General features: G+C 39.0%; 1 protein-coding gene and 1 long non-coding RNA gene across 5 annotated transcripts in view; one reads left to right on the forward strand and one right to left on the reverse strand.

The window, feature by feature from the left end:
• The window catches only part of LOC125902800 (junctophilin-1-like), a 160,532-nt gene that overhangs the window by 124,753 nt on the left and 12,569 nt on the right, over positions 1–23,210 (reverse strand). The window contains exon 2 of one of the 4 annotated variants that reach the window (XM_049599416.1): positions 19,848–20,094. The exons of the other annotated variants lie outside the window; for them this stretch is intronic. Within the exon in view, the coding sequence (XP_049455373.1) occupies positions 19,976–20,094 (119 nt within the window). The 3' untranslated portion in view covers positions 19,848–19,975. Of the gene's footprint in view, positions 1–19,847; positions 20,095–23,210 lie in introns of those variants that run through there. 4 annotated transcript variants of the gene reach the window in all.
• On the forward strand, positions 11,560–12,874 carry LOC125902844 (uncharacterized). Its single transcript, XR_007451190.1, has 3 exons — positions 11,560–11,956; positions 12,133–12,283; positions 12,670–12,874. It is a non-coding gene; the product is annotated as an uncharacterized LOC125902844 (long non-coding RNA).

Below are 23,210 nucleotides of genomic sequence, written 5' to 3' on the forward strand. Positions count from 1 at the left end.
CCAAAGAGCTGTCACCACATTACTAATAATTACATGCAAAGGACTTTGTTGAAGTATTTGACTAATACAATATGCACTAAGAAGATGTGGAATTGTTTACATTTGTTTTGTTCTAACTTGTTCTCCAGCTGAAATTGCTTATTTTGGTTAAGAAAAATGTATATAAGATGTAGTGGATACTGGATACACTAGCTATGATGCAGGGCGACTGTACTGCATTTGCACTTTAAAGTATAGGTTAAGACCTTGGTTAAGTTCTAACTGTTAAAAATACTGTGTTTATGAGACATTAAAAAAGAGTTAAGGTTTACAAAAATCCTGCTTTAATGTATAAAAAAATGGGGACTTTCTTCTTTTAGTTTTGTTTTATAGGATGTGAATGTTTTAAAGCTGAATATGTCTTATGTGTTTATTTAAATGCCTGATACCTGGAAGAGCCCATAAAGACAATGGTCAAATCATATTCTAGTTGTTTTTGTGAGTTGATGTAAATGATTGTGTTAGATGGGCATATGATATCGCATCATATCGATCGCAGGCTCCTGAATCGAATCGAATCGAAATTTGAGACTTTGTGATATCGGCAAACATTGTATCGATATAATATTGTATCGTGATGAAGCTGGTGATTTACACCCCTAGTCCTGATGGTGTCCCTGGAAGGGTGCTGAAGGACTGTGCGGCTCAGCTGGCTGGCATCTTCACCAGCATCTTTAGCCAGTCCCTGAGTCAGGCTGCCGTCCCTCCCTGTCTGAAGTCCTCCATCATTGTTCCCCTCCCCAAGAAGATCATCAGTGGTTTGAATGACTATCAGCCAGTAGCCCTTACACCGGTCGCTATGAAGTGCTTTGAGAAGCTTCTCTGTGCCCACATCACCTCTAGTCTCCCCCCCAAGCTTGACCCCCACCAGTTTGCCTACAGAGCAAATAGGTCCACAGAAGACGCTATCGCCACAGCTCTCCACTCTGCTCTTTCCCACCTGGAGCAGCAGGGGAGCAATGCTCCGTTGCTCTTGGTGGACTTCAGCTCTGCTTTTAATACCATCCTACCTGGCAGACTGGTGACCAAACTGTCGGAACTGGGAATACCACACTCCACTTGTCTATTGATAAAGGATTTCCTCACAGACTGCCCCCAGAGGGTAAGAGTAGGTCCCAACCTCTCCTCAGCCATCAGCCTCAGCACCGGCTCTCCACAGGGCTGTGTGCTGAGTCCACTACTCTTCACCCTATACACACATGACTGTACCCCCACACACGCCAGCAACAGCATCATAAAATTTGCCGATGACACCACCGTGGTGGGGCTCATCTCAGGGGGGGATGAGTCAGTGTATCGGGATGAGGTGGAGCAGCTGTCGGTGTGGTGCACGGAAAACAACCTGATCCTAAACACTGCCAAGAGGAGGGCAAAAAAGAACGTCATTCAACCACTGTTCATTGGAGGAGACAGTGTGCAGAGGGTCTCTGACTTCCAACAGTTTTACCACAAAGTATGACTTTCTTGACCTTAAAATTTATGTTTTAAATTCATTAACGACATATTTGGATTTCATGTCGCAACTCAAACGGGACCAAAAGATAATATTTCTCTCCTCATTCACTGCCATTCATATTTTTTCCGATCTAAGGTCCCATGAGCTTCACTGGAAGGGTGTGACTTCGGCACTCTATGTCTCTAGTTTACATTTTGGTTTGATAGACCTGCCTATGTAGTAGCTTAATAAAAATTTTTGGATGATCTTTGGGTCCTCCCCAAAATTGAAAATAGTCAAAATTGAGGCTTCTCCAAAAAGGACAGTGTCTGCCTTATCACATGAATCTCGGGAAATAATTATCAGAATGTCACCAAATTTGGACTGAATGTTCACAGACAGTTGCTGCACATAATGTAGCAAATATTTCATCAGTACCTTGCTCCTTTTAAAAAATGTATACACCTAAACACACATGAATTACAGGCAGACATGGAATAAGGAATAAAAAAATCCAAAAGGCATGTATATATGTGTTTGCCATTATTAATGTAAATAAGCCAATCACCCCAAAATTGCATTTATATGTGCCAAACAATGTCATCTTATCATAAAAGTAGGTTATTAGATTATTCACCTCACCATCTGATGTCACCAGCCCCTGACAGGTAACTAGTGCAGCTAGAACTACAAACAGACAAATAGAATGGGGCCCTATTAGTACAGGGGCTAAAGTAGGGCTGCACAGTATATGCGGTAGACGGTAGAAATGATATAAATTTGGCCCACAGTAGAGATTTGCGCTCTACCGTCCTATCGTTGATGATGTCATCGCACCTGCCTCAGTGTGAAAATGGCTGCGAGCACAGAGACAGCAGAGCAAGAGGAGCTGGTTCACGTCCGTGATTTAGCGTAGCACGTGCAACATGTGTTGCTGGAGAACTTGTGAGTGAGTGAGTTAATGTTTTATGAACAGCCCCGGACTCTTTTAGCGACTTACCACTCAGAGGGAACTCATTCAGTGTCTCCTCTGGCAACAGCACAGCGTCTCTCCCTCTCCTCTCCCGCCGTGCGCACACGGGAGTTGGTTTTCGCCAACAGAGTTTGTCATAAACCTTTGGTAATGTAAACCTATGTGACGCTAGGGGCTCCACAAAAAACTCCATATGTGAATGTGTGATAGTTGTGGTATCATAGCAGCCTGTCACAGGTTACAGCATGATGATTAGAGGAGAAATGGCAGAGCATAAAGGTCCAGGTGGAAAAAACACAACTCAGTCATTTAGGATTTTGCTAAAAGAAGGAAATTACCTTTTGATATAGATCCCAGGGGACATTTTGCACCATAGAGTACTGGGTTTTAATTTTGAGTTTTGAGATCTGCATTCTGCACAATAAATGCTCTAAAAAATACATTATATCTTTGCTTTTGTTGTTGTTGTTTGTTTGTTTTTTATCAATTTAGCTTTGCTAAGGGACTACAAAACCCATTCAGAAACACTTCTATTATAACTTTTACACTTAAATTTATACCGCGATATATACCGTTACCGTGAAGGGATTCGATTTATACCATGATATAAATTTTAGGTCATACCGCCCAGCCCTAGGCTAAAGGGATCATTTTCACAACTTGGTAGGCCCCTATCACCCACGGGGACCAAACAATTTTGGCATTTTTATCAATCTACAGGTCTCTAGTTTATAATTTGGTATGATAGCCCTGTCTATCTAGTAGCTTAATTATAGTTATCAGTCTGTAAACAAACTTACACCCAAGTATGCAAAACACTACAAATAGGGCGAAAAATTAACTAATAGATATCCCAATGAAACTTTCAGTTGATCACTCATATTAAGACAAGTATTTTTTTTTGTATTACAAATTTTCTGAAATATTTTATTTAAATATGCACCAATTTTGTTAATGAAGACAATCTACTACAAGACTTTTCACAGCTGGTTTCATAGACACGGCTTAAGCCTAAAGTGGGACTAAAATGCTCCTTTAAATTCACTTAACTCAACGGGACTTGCACAGACATATCTTAAAATAGTCATTGATTAAGTCTGTTCTAGATTAAACTAAGCTGATGCAAGAGGAAGGATAAGAGCTAGTATAAGACTAAATCTAGGCCTAAATTAACTCTCCAAGGAGACAGGTTTAACTGCTTAACTGTATTTGAGAGAGTATGGACTTCTTAGAATATCAAAATTAAGCCCAACATGCAACATGCTTTTTGCTGATGTTATCATTTCTGGGATGTCTACTAGTTTCATTAATCCATTGTGTTCCCTTAGGTTGCTGTGGTGGCTGATATTGGGGGATTTACTGTTGATGAGGCAACAAGGAGGATGATGGGCTTTCTGATGGACAATGCCTTATCGAGAAAATACAATTTTGTTGGCCCCCATGGGAAGCTAGAATTCCGAGGGCTTCATTTGTTTGAAGTTGTGTATGGTATGTTTACTTTCCATGAGATTAGGGCTGCAGCCAACAGTTATTTGTCAACAGATGTTGAATGCAATGCTCAATGTGATGTCATTTTTATGCAATCATGTCCTGAACCATCCATGCAATAGGATCACACTTGTGTAATGTGAGACTGGAGAGGGATGATATTCATCAGTGCCTTAGGGCTCTATTTTCATGCCATAACTATACCATGACAGAGGAATGACATACATTATTTTTAAATATTTATTTCACCATATGTGACACCTAAATAATATGCTTTATGATTAATGTTCCACAACTCCCTCTTCCTCGTCTGCCTCTCTTGCTGGCTCCAGGTGAGGGGCAGCCTGGAGCCAGTGTCCCTGCTCCTGGATTTAGAAAGATAAAAGTCACTAAAAATGTTGTTATTGTTCCCATGTTTAACTCTTAGAGGTCTATGATCACCTCTCAAATGAAATCTATTTTCTGAAAAAATGTCCAAATGGAGATACTGCAACTCTTTATTGCAGGGGCTCAAATGTGGAATTTTATCTCACTCTTATGCTCTTTCTGGATGTTACTTACAGGCAGTTTGAAAAAAAAAATCCCTTACTAAAGAAATTACAAGGAAGGATGCTGAAAAGGTGGTGTCAAAATCGTTAATTGGTGCCAGAGACAGGGGAGGAAACCATGCCATGAGAGCACATGGCAGAGAGCAAAACCAATAAGTCTCAAGATATGCATAATGTCTTAAATGACAGTACAACTTACAAAATGTTTAGACACACTATTCAGCCACAACATTAGCATGGTTAGGTGCTTTTTCTGCACTCTTAACTTTTTAATTTTTTATAGTTTTTGCTGTGTTCATGATCATGGCATGGATTTTGGCATCAAGGAATATTTTATATATAGATTAGGAATGATGTTTGTTAAAAGAATGATCACTGAAAGCAGAGAATCATAATAATTTATTACATTTTTTTAATAGCCTAATTTTGAAAAGTACATTTTTGCACTTAACTGTATAAATGTGCATTAAATATTAATCATGCTAGATGGTTTACCTTTTTTTCTTACGTTGACTTTTTTTTTTTTTTGCCATTTTGGGTTTTAATTTCATGACAGTTTAGCTGTGATAGATTCATATGGCTTGAATTTAACTTGGGCGGTGGTATGGTTTTTTTGTTGTTGTTGTTGTTGTTGTTTTCAATAAATTTCAGAATTTCAATCTCAGAGCATGAGTTAAGATTATTCCAGGCAATATGAATGAGTATAAAGATTTATGGGCTTAAAATCTATACAATATATCTTAATATTTTTGACAGTATATCTTAGCAGTACATTTCATTGTAAGTGGTATTGAGGGGTCAATAAAAGTCTAAAATTTAACTTGGAGATCACAATAATCAGCTATCTCAAAGCACTGTGGCAAGGTGTGTCTTCATCTTTTTATTCTTTTCAAAGGGTCGTTGGAACAGACAGGACGGAGGAGTAAAGAAGCTTCACAGCGCTCTTCATACATTTTATTTCAAGAGTTTGTTTATGTTTTTGCTGGTTCAAAAGAAGCTTACCATTAGCATGAGTTACTTACTTGACTTAAGCCTCTTCACCCTGTTCAGGGGCATAGGGCGTCCACCAGAGCTCACCAATCAGTTTCCATTAGCATAATAAGCTCCTAATGTTGACTGTTATAGCACCATTGCTAACACTTAAGGCATTTTTTGTTCAGTGTTTCATCTCAGTTTGTGACAAATTCTGTGATACTGATACAAATTTGAGTGAATAAAAAGAAATTCTACATGTTAACCCTGTAAGACCCAGATATAGAAAAAAATGAGCAAATTTTTTTTTACCTCTCAGATATTGTTTTAGGAGGCCTCTGATGTAGAAATCAAAGAGTTTTCAAATTTTTTACATTTTAGGAAGTTTTTAGGGAAATGTTGTAAATTTGCAACGTTGGGCATAGTTGGGAGCAGAACTTCTGTGTTTGTACTCACTTTGTCTGAACAGATATACAGAACATTTAAGTATTCATTTGCAGGGTTGATTGCTTACTTAGCCCCATAACAGTATATATCATGAGTAATAATCACACAGCAATCATAGTTTTATGAATAAGCATTTATAAATAAAAATATTGGAAAAAAAATATATTTACAAAACTTTTTCCTCCGTCACTTTCAATGTGGTTTACTACATTCAAACAATACTGTCTGGCTGGCCTATTATGCTCTCTGCTTATCATACTAAAAGGAAGACATGCATCCCCCCAGAGCACTTACAGATTCACATTAAAGACCATTCGCACCTGTCCCTGAACAATGCAACAGGCATTGGATCGTTAAATTTATGGGCTAAAGAGATACTGTTGGTCCACTGATCCCAGTTAAGGTGATAAAAACCTTTGGATGATGGCAAATACATTCAGTTTCTTATTTTCATTTTCAAGACCATATCACATTACATACAATAACAGAAGGATGGCACACGGCGTGGCCAAAGTACAACCAATGTTACTCAAACAGAGGAAGAACGTTCTTTAGACAAAACACCCAGTTAACAGATGACTTTAGATGGACGGTTCAAATAATACTTTGGCTAATACCTTTCTCTGGAAGTCATTAAGCTTCATTCTGACATTCAAACTGAATATGAAACTCATGTCCCACACCATCATCATCATCGTCATCACCATCACAGAGGTTACAGATCCTCTGGTTTCTGTCCAGCCCGTCACATCTTCACTGACTTCAGGACTTCTGGTGTTATTTACTCTAAAGTTACAAACAGCCTTTTTTGTTTTCATGCCACAGATCCTTCTCCAGTTTAAACTCTTGTTTAAATATATATTATATACCACATGATGTCAAATTTGATGAATGTTTTCCAAAATAACTAAATATGTACATGTTCTAGACATTGTAATAAACACAAAAAAAAATATTTAAGGAATTTTACTTACTTTAATCCTGACAAATCCAGTCATGCAAAAAAAGGAGATGAGCTCAAAGGGAAGTTTGCAGGTAGAGTGAGTTCATGGCCAGATGACAAGACCTATAACTATAAACACTTCTTCTATCCAATAGCATTGTGAGGACAAACAATAGGACCCATTAACTATGTAAATGTGGTCTTGAGGAAAAAAAAAACATTTACAGGCCTAAATTTGCAACAGTGGGTTTTACAGGGTTAAGCTTTTTATATGTCTACTCTCATTCTTTTCCACTTCAGTTAGATTTTTTGATGTATCATCACCACGATTCAAGACCAATGCCATTATTCAATGCTGCTTTATTGAAAAGAAGCATCAACAGTCACTGTTCATTAAATACATAAATTTAGCTTAGCTTATTTAGCTTACTTTTAAACACCCTTCTTTAGTAAGCTAAATGTACATTTGTAACTGGGGATTTAATGTAATGTAATTTAGCCCATATATGCATCTGCTGTGGCCCATAGGAGCACTACATAAAGTTGAGTTGGGTCCCATCATCAACCCATGAAAAACTCCATAGGTCTCACATGAGAAGCTGTTTTTGCCTATATGGGACTTGTATAAAACCCAACAAGGGCCCCTCATCAACCCATGTAAAGGAAGTTCTGTTGGCCCCACCTGGGGAAAAACCAGTTCTGCCCATGTGGGACCTATATGAAGCCCGACAAGGGCCCATCATCAACCCATCAGGGCTAACACATATGGGGCCTCCATGGAAACTGAGGACAAAATTAGCTGGGCCCCTGTTTAGGCAGCCAAGTTGGGCCCCAAATATAAGCCCTGGTGGAACTCATCTAGGCCTCACATGGGTGTGCTGGCTGGGGTCTATGTTAGCGGCATGAACCTAAAGCAGAAAGACATTAAAACTGTACATTTGTGTATTTATTGAGAGTCATATTGTCATCGCAATATCCAACAACATTACTGCATATTGCGTGTTTTCTTGATATTGTGCAGTCCTAGTGGCTACCCTCAGTGCACTGAAGCAAAAGGTGGTACACATATTCCGATCATTGTAGGAATGGATGGCACTGCAAACAGTGGTTGACAACAGTTTTTGGGGAGCACTGCTAAGTGGTAGGACTGTACCCAATTTCGAACTTTGTCAGTCGAATTAGCTTTGGCTTTTCGACATAAATATCCGACTAGTCATTCCCTAGTTTGAGAGTTTAATGAGGCTCAACAGGACGTACAGTGTGACAGTGACGTTCATGTTATATAGTAAACAAGCCAAGTTAGCCCTACAAGCTTATGCATGCTAACTATGCTTACAACAGATCGAAATATGCAACTACTTTTTTGCAGACACTAGATATTAAACAAAAGCCAGAGACTACATTGTATTATGTTGCTGTGAGCTGTAAATTCACCACTTCTAAGCCAAAGCCGTTATCTTGCCGCCTGACTGGGGAAATTCTCTTTATTTCCAGGCAGCTGCCTCCATCTCACACCCTGGGTCTGTATCCACAGCTGCCTGTACTGGAGAGCAATGTGAAATTGAGGAGCACTCAAAAACACAGAAGAACTACTGCATAACTTGAAGACTCTCAGTCGACTACAGCAGGCCACTTTAACAAAGTCCGGGGCCCCCACTGACACAGACTCTTTGACCGGCTTGATCCAGCTAATTCCCACTTTTCAGGTCTACCCTTAAAAAACCTGTCTCAATGACTGTCAGTGACTAGGAGAATAACTACAAGGAGGAGCTAAGCGGATGGTTCCTTGCTACTGACCGAGATGTTTTCCAACAAGACCACAATACCGACAGTATGGCGGAGGTGATCACAGGGTGCAATCATTTCTGTGTTGACACTGTGGTGCCAAGAAGACAATTAAAGCTACCAGCCAGCTTTGTATCAAAGCAATGTGAGCAGTATGTGTAAATGAACTGTGGTAAACTTTGCTCCATCTTACCAGTGCCTAGATACCCCCCAGAGCGAAACTCCCACGGATGATGGGGATGACACAAAACTGGTCATCCAGCAGAGTTTCACTGGCTCTTCCAAGCTGTTGCTTCAACTATAGGCCGCATTTTCATATTGCCTGCCACCCATGGTGCCAGCATATAAGATTGTAAAGAAATTTGTCAGGTTTTCATTTTGTAGACAACTGATCTGTATTTTTAGCATGATGGGATGACAGCACAATGATGTGTGTGGTATCATTGGAAAGCTCTGCTCCTGCGCTTTCATGTGATATGTGTGGCATTTCTGTACGACCCTGCATTCGCAAGTAATCCATCCAAGAGTAATGTGTGTGCAAAGCTGTAAGAAAGCTCTGTTATACATAATTTTAGTGTAATTTTATCTTTTTTTTTTTTTACTGTGAAAACATTGGACTACCGACAAGTGCTTGGTCTTGTCGGAAAACTACAGTTCCATTGTTTCACGTGATATGTGTGGCTTCTCACTATGACACACGGTTGCAGAGAAAAACCATAGAGAAGAACAGATGTGCACTATGCGTCGTTCAGGCCCATAGAACACTTAAAAGCACGCATGTCATTTTATTCTTTTTCTCTTTTCCTCTTCGCCTATTTTTCGTTGTAAAAAGCATTGATCAACATCCGCAATAAACTCAATAAACTATTTAAATATTTACTATTTAAATCACGCTGACAGCGTTTGAGCCAACCACAAGAATGTGTGGAATTTCGTTGGTTTCATTTATTGTTTGTCCTGTCCCGGTGCAAACAGCGTTTTTTGACGTCCGTGGTCCAGTTGTGGAAAAATCCCAGTACAATAAATCATACGTACCCCAACCACTGTGTTTCGGAAGTAGACACGCATGCGCAATCATGTACTGCTGAGAGTGAAATCCCTGATCGTTAGCTCACATGCAGCTTGTTCAAGCTGTTAATTAACAAAATAACATGGAACATATCTGCTTATTATACTACTCATTTTAACTGGGATATTTTTTGATGAACTGAATGACATTTAATGGAGCGTTGCACGTCTCAAAGGCTGGGCTCATAGGAGACCACCGGAGTCTCTCCCAGGGGAGGGGCTGGGGGAGAGAGGGAGATGTCCGGACAAGGCTCCGTCCAGCATGGACCAAAACACAGAACAGACGGTTCAGAAGCAATTCGGAACAAGTTAAAAGCAATTAATGAACAGACAAAGTGGTGTTTAAAACTGCATATATTGCTAGCAGATCTATTTTCGGGCCTAAAGTGCGGCCGTTACTGGTTCTGAATGTGGGCTTTAGCAGGCAGCCACTCTCTCCTCTTCCTGGTACTGTGTACCGCCACTGAATCTTTAAGTGGTACGCAGTACCGGACCATACCAGCTTACTTTCATCCCTGGTGTATATGGAGATACTGTATCCTGTGTTTTCTCTAATGCCCAAGACAGAGGGAGACAAAGGGAGACAACAAAGTAGGGCTGTTCCCAACTCTGAATTTTGTCAGTCAAATCAGATTTGGCCATTTAATATGATTATTCTATGATTCTTTATATATATATATATATATATATATATACACACACTTAAAAATGCTGGGTTATTTTACTAACCCAATTGCTGGGTTCAGGCTGTTGGGTCATAGGTTGGGTAGATTTGACCTAACATTGGGTTAAAAATAGTGACCCGACACAATGGGTTGAAGATGCCCGCGAAATTACAAGCTCTTCATCCGCCATTTTTATGAGGACGGCGACTTGACCTGACTGGACCTGACCTTCGACCCTCGACCCTCTTTGTGGATGTGAGATGAAACGGTAAGAAGGCAAAACTGAACCAAGACTTAGACGCTGTACAATAATACCCAACGTTACGCTACCTAAACATGGCCAGATCATTCTTTATTTTTTACTGTAGACATGAACTGAAGCTATCATTAGGTAACCTAACGTTAGCTTGTTAACTGTTAACGTCAGCGAGCTATTGTGAACATTTCGTGTGGTGCCATCTACATTATGGTGTATATATAGGTAAGCTGGCCAGCTATGGTAATCGCCGTGAAGTTAACTTTATATCGATAGTGTGCCAACATTATTGTATTTGTGGAAATTGTGTCAAGTTTGCTTGTTAGCTCGCTTGCCAACTGCCCCGCGGATTGCAAGCTAACTAGCTCGTTAGCTTTTTAATAGGCAATATAGCGTTAATGCTGTGTGTTGCTACTGTTTCAGTGAAAAGGGGCCACTGAGTAGTGGTGTGAAGGTAACGTTATGTGTATTCATCCCGTACCGTTTGCTTCGGTAACATTATGCCCTGTGAACCAAGTTACTGGTACGGGCGGAACTTTAAATCGACCGTGCTAGTTTTTACCCGGTAAGTTTGGGCAGGGCACCGGTTGTTGTTGTAGCATGCTAGGTGGTTTAGCCAGGTGAGCCAAGCTCATGTAACGTTGTTGCACTCCGAGCGGCAAACAGACCAGTTATGGGAGAATTACGGTTTAGAGACACGCTTCAACTAAAGTGGGGTAACTTTATGTTTACGACTATATGACCCGGATGTGCTTATTAATAGAACAAGAATAAAACAGTCAGTACAGATCCAGACTGTAAAGCAAGCAATGCCACCATACTCCGTTTAAAGAATACATGCTTTAATCATGTTATTAACAATATAATGTTATAATTAATCATTTAATCATATCACCAGGTCAAAGGGCTTGACTTCTGCTGTAATGTGCCTTAACGTGTGTATTTCAGTCAGTAAGTTGTGCTGCTCTATATAAACGAGCACAATCTGCAGTTGCTTGGGCATCATCAACTGGTGATTGACAGTATTGACAGTATGCCAGCATTTGGGAGTCCTATCTTTTACAGTTAGAATCATGGCCTCCTGTTTAATCTTTACATGACAAAAGTTACTTTCTACATTTTTTTGTTTTCCCTGCTCTACTGAAAACATACAGAATCCTAACCAATGACTGTAAAGTTTGTGTGTCGTTACACCCCTACTAGTGAACTATTGGCCCATATGTACACAATCATTTGTATCTCCTAAAATATTTCTGTTTATTTCTGAAAGATGGATGAGTTTGTGAAGGCAAAACTTCTGGAATGGAACCTGGCTGAATTGCTCCCTGCTTTTGAAGGTAAGCAAATTAACATTAGGTAAGGGATAATGTATAATGAGCCGGTGAATACTGGGAAAATAACTCCCGACAAGGGAGTAACCATTATCAATAAGTGTTAATTTCAGGGTTGCTGCTGGTTTTGTTATTTCCTAAAGTGTTTTTTAAAATTCTTTTGTTTTCTTTCCAAACTTCAGGATGCATGGTTCACACCAGGGAGGAGGCATAAACCAGCAACAGGGTTTCTCGAGGAGCGCCTCCGCAATGTCCGCAAAAGGCTCCGCACTGGCAGGCGGGGTCATTCAGCACTCCAAGTGCCACATGAAGTGCCTCAAGTAATTTTGCCAGGTACAGCAAGATGTCTTGTATTTCTGTGTCAGTTCAGTTTATGCCAATGTGTTTACGAGTGGATGTGACTCATTCTTTATGCTGTTTAAATGAACATATAAAATAAACTCTTAGCTTGAACAGCACAAAACAGTCCACAAGAGCCGCATTGTCTAGTCTGACACATTAAGTAACTGATGTTTTTGGGGGTTTTTTTCAGTTTTGGTTATTGTAAATTTGGTCTTAAATTTAATTCCAAGTGGCATTAAAAAAGTCTGAAATCTAACTTGCCTTAAGCTGTAGGAACCCTGGTAAACTTTTCTTAACTGAACACTGCATTTTAAAGTTGGGCCTGTATTCACCTATCAGTACTTGTTAGAATTTATTAATTTCTCTGCTCATCATAGAACCAACAATAACTCCAGAGCGGGCCATCCAGTTAACTGAATGGTTGAAAAACAACATCTGGCCACCATCCCAGGTTGGCCAACACATGCTGGAGACCGCCACCCATAGAGCACAGTGGATAAGGTCAAACGGGACAACTCCAGTCAAAGATATAATCGCAGAGTTTCCGCGCTTGGTGGACACTCCAGACATGGTGAGCTTACATCTCACAGAATTAAGTTAAACTCAAATCAATTATTGTTTGTGTCTTACACCTTCTTTGGCATCTTTATCTTTTCCTGTATTCAGATTTCCCAGGATTTCTCAATATTACATCCAGAGGCTACTGGGAGATTGACTGAAAACTGGAACCCTGTGTTTTCACCAAAGATAATACGCATGGCCAAGAAGGAGAAGACTGCTGATCTCCTCACCAACGTAGAGTTGCTCTCGGCAGGTATTCATTCACATTTTAATAATTGGTTGTTCTGACTGTCTTCTTTTGGTTCTGGAGCTGGTTTGAAAAACATTTGACAGATATTTTAATTTTACAGACAAACAAGGAGACTTGGCGTTACAGCTGCTGCCAGTCCTGCTTCCAACAGCGCCTTACAAAGACGGGAAGAGAGTTTTCCGACCCAGCAGCCTCGAGACTCGCAAGGCCTTCATTGATGTCCAGTCTGTGAGTTAAGACAATCATTTTAATATCCTGCTCTAAATGTCTGTGGATATTCTCAGTCATCTAGGTCATGGTATTCTTATTCTCATGAAGAAATAACTGATTATAAGTGTTGTTAGTATTGTTAGACTGCAAATCACTGCATGTTCTGAAAAATGACACAAACTGGATGAAAAGTCGTCTGGTACAGAGATGATTCAGAGATTATGAGATGCGATATAATGCGCTGTCATGTGTCGACATGTAACACTATAAGTTAATTTCATTCTAGAGAGTTGTGACATCACACTAAGCTGCAGTTTGTCTGTTTGTTTTGTTTTTTAATTTCACAGTAAAATCGACACACGTTCTCACATAGTTGTTGTATAATTGTGCAGATGACAATGATGCAAGTAAATAAATAAGTAAACAAATATAACTGATCCGTAGCAATATAATTTATAAATTATTAAATGATGATTGAAATCAACATCAGGGAGAATACTACTACTAATCATCTATTTTAAACACTTTACAGATCTAATCAAAAGCTGTCAGGTGTTGGAATTGTTCTTACGTAAGTGTTTCTGTGGAAATTCCTGCCAGTCTGACAGCGGATAAAGCTGTTATCAGCTCATCATCAGTAATTGACGTCACTTCAGACTGACGCTAAAAGGATTTTAGCGTCAGGCCGAGGATTTTTCATTTCGGAGTTTTGTCTCCTCCGTCCTCGCGTCTCTTCCTCGCATCCCTCTTTCATGTCCTCGCTGGGTGGAGCTAAGACGTGAGGAGAGGAAGCGAGTGGAGGAGACAAGGAGACCAATTTACCGAATGAAAAGCACCCTCAATCACACCTCCCCCAAGGTGACCCTCAAGGTTCACACAATGGAAGAGCGGGCACATGAGTCACATGCCCCTCTAGGTGTTACGACCACACAGAGGTTTAATACCTGAACTCCCAAACCAGTCAGTTAGAACTGAAGAAGCTTCTTGAATGAGAGGTGAAACATCTTCAAGAACTCTATCAAGTCCAGTTGCCTACGACAAACCTTGCTACGAATCTTGCTCCAAAGTAGTATTCACTGTTTTGGTCAGTCTGGTATATACCAGTGGTTCTCAAACTTTTTCTGGCATACCGCCCCTTCAGACGCCAAAAAAAGTTCACATCCCACACCCCACATTTTTTATCAATCATTAATAATAATTTGGAAAGCGACTAAAAAAAAAAAAATCATCAAATTTTAGTGAAATAAAGGTCACCATAATGGCATCAGCAAACTTTACTACTTTACCACTTTACTACTTTACCAACATAAATCATATTCATTCAACTCAGTTTCATTCCATATTTTTTACTGGTCATCTACGCTCAGCCTGCAGTGGCTCTATGCTCTAACCAGTGGCTCCCACAGTTTTAGAACCACTGGCATACACACTGAAGCGATTGTTGGATCATGCAGGCACATTAATAAAAAAGTAGTATACTGGTATGCAAAACTCAGTTTTGAGGTTCAGTTAGAACAAGGTCCTGTATCAGATTAATGAAGTTAATCTTTTTCTTTTTTTTTGTGAACAACTTTTTTTTTTTTTTATTAGTTCATGTTGACAGACAGAAAATAGGTGTACACATATGGATACATGTAACAGTAACACAATAACACTGATTTTGTTAAATATAATAATTAAACTTAAATTAATTCATATTGTATAATGTACACAGAAGTACCTAGCATGCAAACCGTATGCAAACATGTTTATCCATATATACCTCAACTTAATTTCATATGCACATAGCTGCACCTGTAACTGAGTACATAAACAATATAAACAACTAGATCCACATGCTTATTACACATTACATGATTATATGTCACATGTGCATATATGCACATACACACATGCATGGGCACATGCACATCCAATTATCAACAATTTGTGATTTATAATCCTTTATATAATCTCCCCTCATTTCTCTCCCTAGTGAGTGATCCACCCGCCACCCACCCAACCATAGTTTACCCCTCCCTTCTTCCAGCAAGTGCTTTCACAGTTAGAAGAGCTTCTGACCAAGACCTTATGGTCTTCCCCTTAGCACCATGAGACCATGCAACAGAAAGCTCTAAGGTCAAAATATCTAACAGCAAATACCACCAATGGTTTAAAGATAATGTGTGTGGTGGCTTCCACCGTACTACCAGGATTTTCTTCGCAGCAGTTAGGCCAGAAAGCCAAATTCTTTTTTCATGAACAGACATAGGGACCCGAGCATTATCATTCGCAAACATAGTAGAGGGCAACATGGAATGTCTTTGTTAAGAATTTCTGATAGAGATTCAGTGACCTGGGACCAAAAAGACTGTACCTTGGAGCATTCCCAAAACATATGTGTAAAGGTACCAATGTAACCTTGTGAACAAAATTGGCATAGGAGAGATGGTGCTAACTTGATCCGGTATCTAATTATTGGTGTTAAATAAGTTCTATGTACAAATCTTAGGTGAATAGTTTGGTGTTTAGGATTTTTTGAGGCTAGTTTAACATTATTCCATACGGTTTCCCAAGATATTTCAGAAGAGATAGAACTAAAATGATTTTGCCAAGTGGTTTGAATTGCCATTGATTTATAAGAGCTTTGCATTATTTGGGAATACAACACTGATACAGTTCCCTTGGTTTTATTTGTTTTGTACAATTGATTTGTAAGGTCACATTTAGGAAGTTCAGAGTCCCATGGAACCCCGTATGCCTTCAAGGCAGAACGGAGCTGCAGATATTAAAAAAAAAAGAAAAACCTGGTAGGTTGTACTGCTGCTGAAGTTCCTGGAATGTACAGAGACCATTAGTATTAAACAGCTGTCCAAGTAAGTAAATTCCATTGTTTGACCATATTGGATAAGCCAATGTGCGTCCACCAGGCAACAGATTATAATTGTGAAATATTGGAGTGTGATGGTGCCACTTTGTTTTAAGATTAGTATGTTTAGTCACCAGCTTCCAAGTTATTATAACATTTGAGATAATAGGACCAAAACATAATTTAGCTTGTTTGAGGGGAACTCCTGCATAGATTAGATCCTGTAATCTATGCGGATGGACTAAATTTTCTTCCAAAGTGATATGTAATGAATTGTGGAATTTATTGTAATAGGTAAAATACTAGGAGATTGGCGTATTTTTTGAGCAAGAGGCTCTAGAGATAAGACGAATAATAAAGGAGACAGCGGGCATCCTTGACGGGAACCTCTAAAAATTTGGAAATGTGGTGAACAGGCATTTCCGGATACCACCATCGCTCCTGGGTTTGCATAAAGAACTTTAATATAGCTAATAAATTGTTCACCTAGACCTAAATGCTCTAAAAGGGTCCAGAGGTATTCCCATTCAAGTCTATCAAATGCTTTTTCAGCGTCAAGACTTAGAATTTCTGCAAGAAGTAAGAGAATCTAAAGAGTCTGGAGTTAAATGTAAAATATGTAATAATCTTCTCAAATTATCTGAACTATAGCGGCCTTTCACAAAGCCTGTTTGGTCACAGTGAATAAGTTTTGCAAGATATTTATTGAGGCGGCGTGCAAGCACTTTGGCATATATCTTCATATCTACATTAATTAGTGATATTGGACGATAACTAGTGCAACACAATTGATCTTTTTCTTTTTTGAGAAGTAAAGAAATTAATGCTGTATTTGTTTGCTTTAAAAAGGAACCTCTTCTGATTGATATGTTTATCATTTCCATAAGCATGGGACCCAGTTCAGGCCAAAAATTGATATAAACCTCAATAGGAATACCATCTGGGCCAGGAGATTTACCCAAATTCATTTCTTGCACTGAATCCCATAGTTCCTCAAGAGAAATATCTGCTCCTAAGTCAGCTGCTTCTGCTTCTGATAGTTTCCTCATGTTTAAATCAGTGAAAAACATATCATATTTATCTTTATTGAAAATAATGTCCGTTTTATACAGTTTCTTATAAAAACATGAGAAAGCTGAATTGATTTCAGTTGGAGTAGTTACTATATTGCCATCTGGTGATCGTATTGCAGAAATGCATGCCTTTCGCTCATTAGAACGAAGCTTAAGAGCCAACTGGAGTGATGGCCTGCTACTATTAAAATAATGGTGTTCTCTAGATTTTTTAATTAGAAACTCAGCTCTAGCTCTATATAATGCATTTAACTCATTCTTCACCATGTTAAGCTCACCTGCTCGTAAAGAGCAAAAGGAGCGTTGTTGTGCTTTTTCTAAAGATGCCAGCTGTCTCTCTAAATCAATAGTTTTTTGCAGGCGAGAGCGATTTAAAAAGGATGCAAACGATGTAACATTGTCTTTTATGAACCCCTTGGTTGCTTCCCAGATGTACCTGAAATCTTCCACTGATTCCAAATTGGTTGTGAGAAATTCATGAAGTTTAGATTTAAATTGGGAGCAAAAATCATAATTTGATAGTAAAGTAGTATTAAACCTCCAGCGGAGTGATTTTGGATTAGTGGCTGATAACCTTAAATTTACTTTAATTGCGTGGTGGTCGGACAGTGAGGCCAAAATAATTTCAGCTGTCTGTACTGCTGAAAAAAGTGTTTTAGAGACAAAAATATAATCTATTCTTGAATATGATTTGTGTCTATTGGTGGGCTACCTGAGCAGAGCAACAACAGAGTACCCATATGTCCTCATGCTGGGGGAAGAGCATCAGTGTTCCCAAGCGTTTGTAATCATAAATGGGACAGCCATGGAGCACCCATCTCTTTTGGGTGCAGTTGATGGGTGTTTCAAGGCATTTTTTTGTGTTTGATGTCACTTACCCAAAACCATGTGCCCAGGTTTGGGAGTTCATACAGACAGTCATCTTCAACATCCCAGGACATGAATCAAATGCCATAAAGTTAATGAGAGCTCAGTTAGCTGTGATCTAAGTACATTCATGCCAGATTTTAAAGTGAGCTACTCCCTGGTTACATTTTTCATGATTTAAGTATGTATGTTTTCTAGATTTTAAACAATGCCATAAAGTTGATGAGAGCTCAGTTAGCTGTTGTTTTCTAGATTTTAAAGTTGGCTACTCACTACATGATTACATCTTTGTGTCCATAGAAAAACTTAAAAAAAAAAAAAAAAAAAAATGAAATGAAATTGTTTGACAAAAGTTGCTCATGTTGAACATGAATGTGAAATTAATTTTATAATATTTATTTTTTATATTACAGATTTTGTTTTTTGTTTTTTTTAACATCTATTTTCATACATTATTGCTTGTTGCAATAAAAGAATCTGAGACATGATGTACTTTCTTCATCATTTAATAATTTAATTTCATAAATTCATTTCTTAATGCAGAAGTAGATTTAAATGAAATAAGTGATAACCCAGATTTTGGGTAGTATTTTTCAACCCACCTTTGGGTAGCTTTAACCCAACAACCTGGTCATTTTAACCCATTTTTTGAGTAGAAAACATAACCCAACATGCTGGGTCAAACCCATAACCCAAGCCTGCTGGGTTAAAACAACCCATGGCTGGGTCGGTCCCTTTTTGACCCAGCAGTGGGTTACTGAAATAACCCAAGTTGGGTTATTTTTAACCCAGCAGTTTTTAGTGTACATATATATGTATATATATATATATATATATGTATGTGTGTTAAGTTCAAAACTTTGAACATGGCTCAGCAGAACATTCAGTGTGACAGCATGTAATACAGTAAACAAGCTAACTGCCCTAACAACGTATCAGAAATGTGCAACTACACATTTTGCCGACCAGATATCAAACAAAAGCCAGAGACAGTGTCATATTAAGTTGCTGTGAGCTGTAAATTTACCACTTCCAAGCAGAAGAGACAAGATAATGCTATTTCTCAGCCTTACGGTGGAAAGTTTCTCCTCTGTGCTGCTGCATCACATCTTCACATGTCTGTACCATAAAATAATATTAAAGTCAAAAGCACTCACTCTGCAGGAAAATTTGGAGACCAAACATCCTCAGAGGTACACTGTACAGCACACTGACTGGCAAAAAAAAAAAAGCAAAGACTGCTCAACTTGAAGCGGTTTCAGTCAACCGAGGGGTCTCTGAGGATTCAAATATTCGACTTTCAAGGGGCAGTCCTACAATGAAGGTTAATCCTATCTTATCTCAACTGGCAACTGACACTTTTGAAAGATATTTTACTTAAGTTTAAGTAGCAATACCACAGTTTAGAAATACTCTTACAAGTAAAAGTTAAGCATTCAAAGTTTTGTTCAAGTAAAATTACAAAAGTATCAGCATCAAAACATTCTTCAAGTAACACCATACACATTTTGCAAAATATTTCAGAATATTATTTATTATTTTATTAGATTACCAATGCATTAATGGTTTATCTTCACCTTTAATAATACATAATTATATATTTGTTGATTATATTTTATATCATTCATCATTCTTCATTCATCAATCAGAATCACTTACGGTCCTGGCAGCCAGACTACATGACATAAGGCCTGCCACAGAAAAAGACAAAACACTGCAGTTTCTCATTAAAACAATGAGCCAGGGATGGGACAAGTCACATGTACCGAGTGAAATCAGGCCTTACTTCTCATTACAAGGGAAGCTGAGCCACCAAGATGGAATAGTCTTCAGGGGTGAGCATGCTGTCATTCCTGATGCACTGAGGACAGAAATCACGAGCCGCTTACACTCATCACATCTGGGTGTAGAAGGATGCCTAGATGGCTAGAGAGTGTGTCTACTGCCTCAGCATGAATGACCAGATTAAGAAGTATACAGCCAAGTGTGACATCTGCAGATCAATGGACAATAAACAACAAAAAGAAACGCTAATGTCAAGTAGGGCTGTAGTCTCCTGGTCAACTAGTCAATTATTTGGTCGCTATGCTCTTGTCTGACCATTGGTTGAATAATCGCCGTGTTACTTTCATAAGGAGAAAAGTGCTACATCAACAGCTTTCCAGGGATTGACAGAAAGTTGAACTCGCCCACCCTCACGCTCAGCGGCGTGGTGACCCAGACCTCCTGTCTGTTTCTGTAAGCTGACACCATTTCCCTCAGTGGAAACGAAGCTTGTATTTACTTGTATTTCACAGATAAGAAACAATAAATTGTGAAGACAGTAAAGCCTCCACTTAAATAGCATTTTAAATCATGTGTGTGATTTATCCTTCAGGGACTCATCCTGGCTTCATATGAACAGAGGAAATCTCCGCTCGTCGCTAGGCTAATGTATACAATGTAAAATGCCATAGGCTGGTGCTAATAACGTCAGCATGTTGTATTTGTTTGGAAAACGTGTTTAGTATAAGACAGTTGTTTTGTCTAGTATTTTCATTAGTTGCAAAGAGATTTTTATTGCTAAGTTGACGAACATATGGAAATGTTTATCGTTCAGCAATAATAAGCACTGTTAGTATTAAAGAGTTTTGTTTTGTTGTTTACAGCCAGCAGAGACAAGTCAAATTTTGAGGTAACAGCACCAAATCTCAAAAGAGAAAGGATGTAACAACATGAACTATTGTTAGAAAGTAGGGATGTTGCCAACCAACTATTTTCCTTGTCGACTTCACTGATATTTCCTTATCGACTAGTGTATAACATGAAATCTGTCTAAAACATTTCAATTTAAGCACAATATAATCTACAAGGGTAAAACATTGTCTTTCAAAATATTGTGTGCATTTAATAACTACCGGAAAAATATTCTCTGCATACCAAATTAGTTGAAATACTACTGAAATGTGTGCACACCAGTTACTCTGAACACTGCTGAAAATCAAAAGATATCTCCTCAGTGATGAATAAAAGTTAGCAAATGACACAAAAAGAAACGAATGATCACTGGAATCAATGTGTGGCATTTCCAAGCCATTCATTTTGTTTGAAGCACTGAGCAACTAACATTTAGACAATAAACAGTCCTACATGCCAATAGGCATAAAAGGCAGGAACAATATTAATGATCAACGATCAATGTGATCAACAATCAAATTATAAAACAATGGCAACTCACTAAACAAAAGGCGACATAATAAACATTATTCAAATGATAAATCAGTCATCTGTACTATTATACTATCTTACTATCATAACCATTAAGCTCTCAAAAATAACATTTTCAGGCCTCACATTCAGCATCAACCAGGTGAGCAAACAGGGAGATGGAGAAAGAGATAGAAGAGAGAGGTGGGGGATATCCACCACTATTTTCTGAATACAGAGTAGTGGAGCTTTGACTACTTAATTATACAAATGGAGCAGCCATATAATCATTAACAGATAAGCTCATGATAGATTTAACAATCAATCAATCAATCAATCAATCAATTTTATTTATAAAGCCCAATATCACAAATCACAATTTGCCTCACAGGGCTTTACAGCATATGACATCCCTCTGTCCTTAAGACCCTCACAGCGGATAAGGAAAAACTCCCCCAAAAAAAACCCTTTAACGGGGAAAAAAAAAACGGTAGAAACCTCAGGAAGAGCAACTGAGGAGGGATCCCTCTTCCAGGACGGACAGACGTGCAATAGATGTCGTACAGAACAGATCAACATGATAAATTAACAGTAATCCATATGACACAGAGAGAGAGAGAGAGAGAGAGATAGAGAGAGAGAGAGAGATGCAGGTAATGACAGTATCTTACAACATTAATGAAAGTAATAATATTGTAGTTATAGTTCTGGTTACTGCGGTACAATATGTTGAAAGTATGTATTAATACCTGGCAGTATACATGTGTGACAATAATCATATGTGTATAATAACAGAAGAAGTATGACTAATGACTAATAATGGCAGCAGCAGCAGGAGGCATCTGGCGGGACCACGGCAGCAGCACAACCACACACGTCACGCTGTCCAGGCACCGCTGTGATATGAGTTAATCTGAGAGACAGTGGAGCACAAAGGCTCCGGAGAAGAAGCCGAGTTAGTGACATCCAGAATGGCCGGGTTAGCAAGATGCAGTAATAGGATAAGAGAGAGAGAGAGAGAGAGAGAGAGAGAAGGAGAGAAGGGGCCCGGTGTATTATAGAGGGGTCCTCCGGCAGACTAGGCCTAAGTCAGCCTAACTAAGGGCTGGTACAGGGCAAGCCTGAGCCAGCCCGAACTATAAGCTTTATCAAAGAGGAAAGTCTTAAGTCTAGTCTTAAATGTGGAGACGGTGTCTGCCTCCCGGACCGTAACAGGAAGATGATTCCACAGGAGAGGAGCCTGATAGCTAAAGGCTCTGGCTCCTGATCTACTTTTGGAGACTTTAGGGACCACGAGTAACCCTGCGTTCTCCGAGCGCTGGTGGGATATCTGGTGGGATAATATGGCACTATGAGCTCTCTAAGATATGACGGAGCTTGACCATTTAGAGCTTTATAAGTTAACAGTAGGATTTTAAACTCAATTCTGGATTTTACAGGGAGCCAGTGCAGAGAAGCTAAAACAGGAGAGATATGATCGCGTTTCTTAGTTCCTGTTAGTACACGTGCTGCTGCATTCTGAATTAGCTGGAGAGTTTTTAAGGACTTACTAGAGCTACCTGATAATAGAGAGTTACAGTAATCCAGCCTTGAGGTAACAAAAGCGTGGACCAATTTTTCCTGCATCTTTTCGGGTCAGGATAGGCCTAATTTTCGCAATATTACGCAGATGAAAAAATGCAGTCCATGAGGTTTGCTTTAAATGAGAATTAAAAGACAAATCTTGATCAAATGTTACTCCGAGGTTTCTTACGGTAGTGGCAGGGGCCAGAGCAATGCCATCTAGAGAAACTATGTCATCAGATTAAGAGTCTCTGAGTTGTTTGGGGCCAAGAACAATAACTTCAGTTTTGTCTGAATTTAACATCAGGAAATTGGTGCTCATCCAAGTTTTTATGTCTTTAAGGCAATTATGGAGTTTAG

The sequence above is a fragment of the Epinephelus fuscoguttatus genome, linkage group LG15, assembly GCF_011397635.1.
Source record: "Epinephelus fuscoguttatus linkage group LG15, E.fuscoguttatus.final_Chr_v1".
Taxonomy (NCBI): Eukaryota; Metazoa; Chordata; class Actinopteri; order Perciformes; family Serranidae; genus Epinephelus; species Epinephelus fuscoguttatus.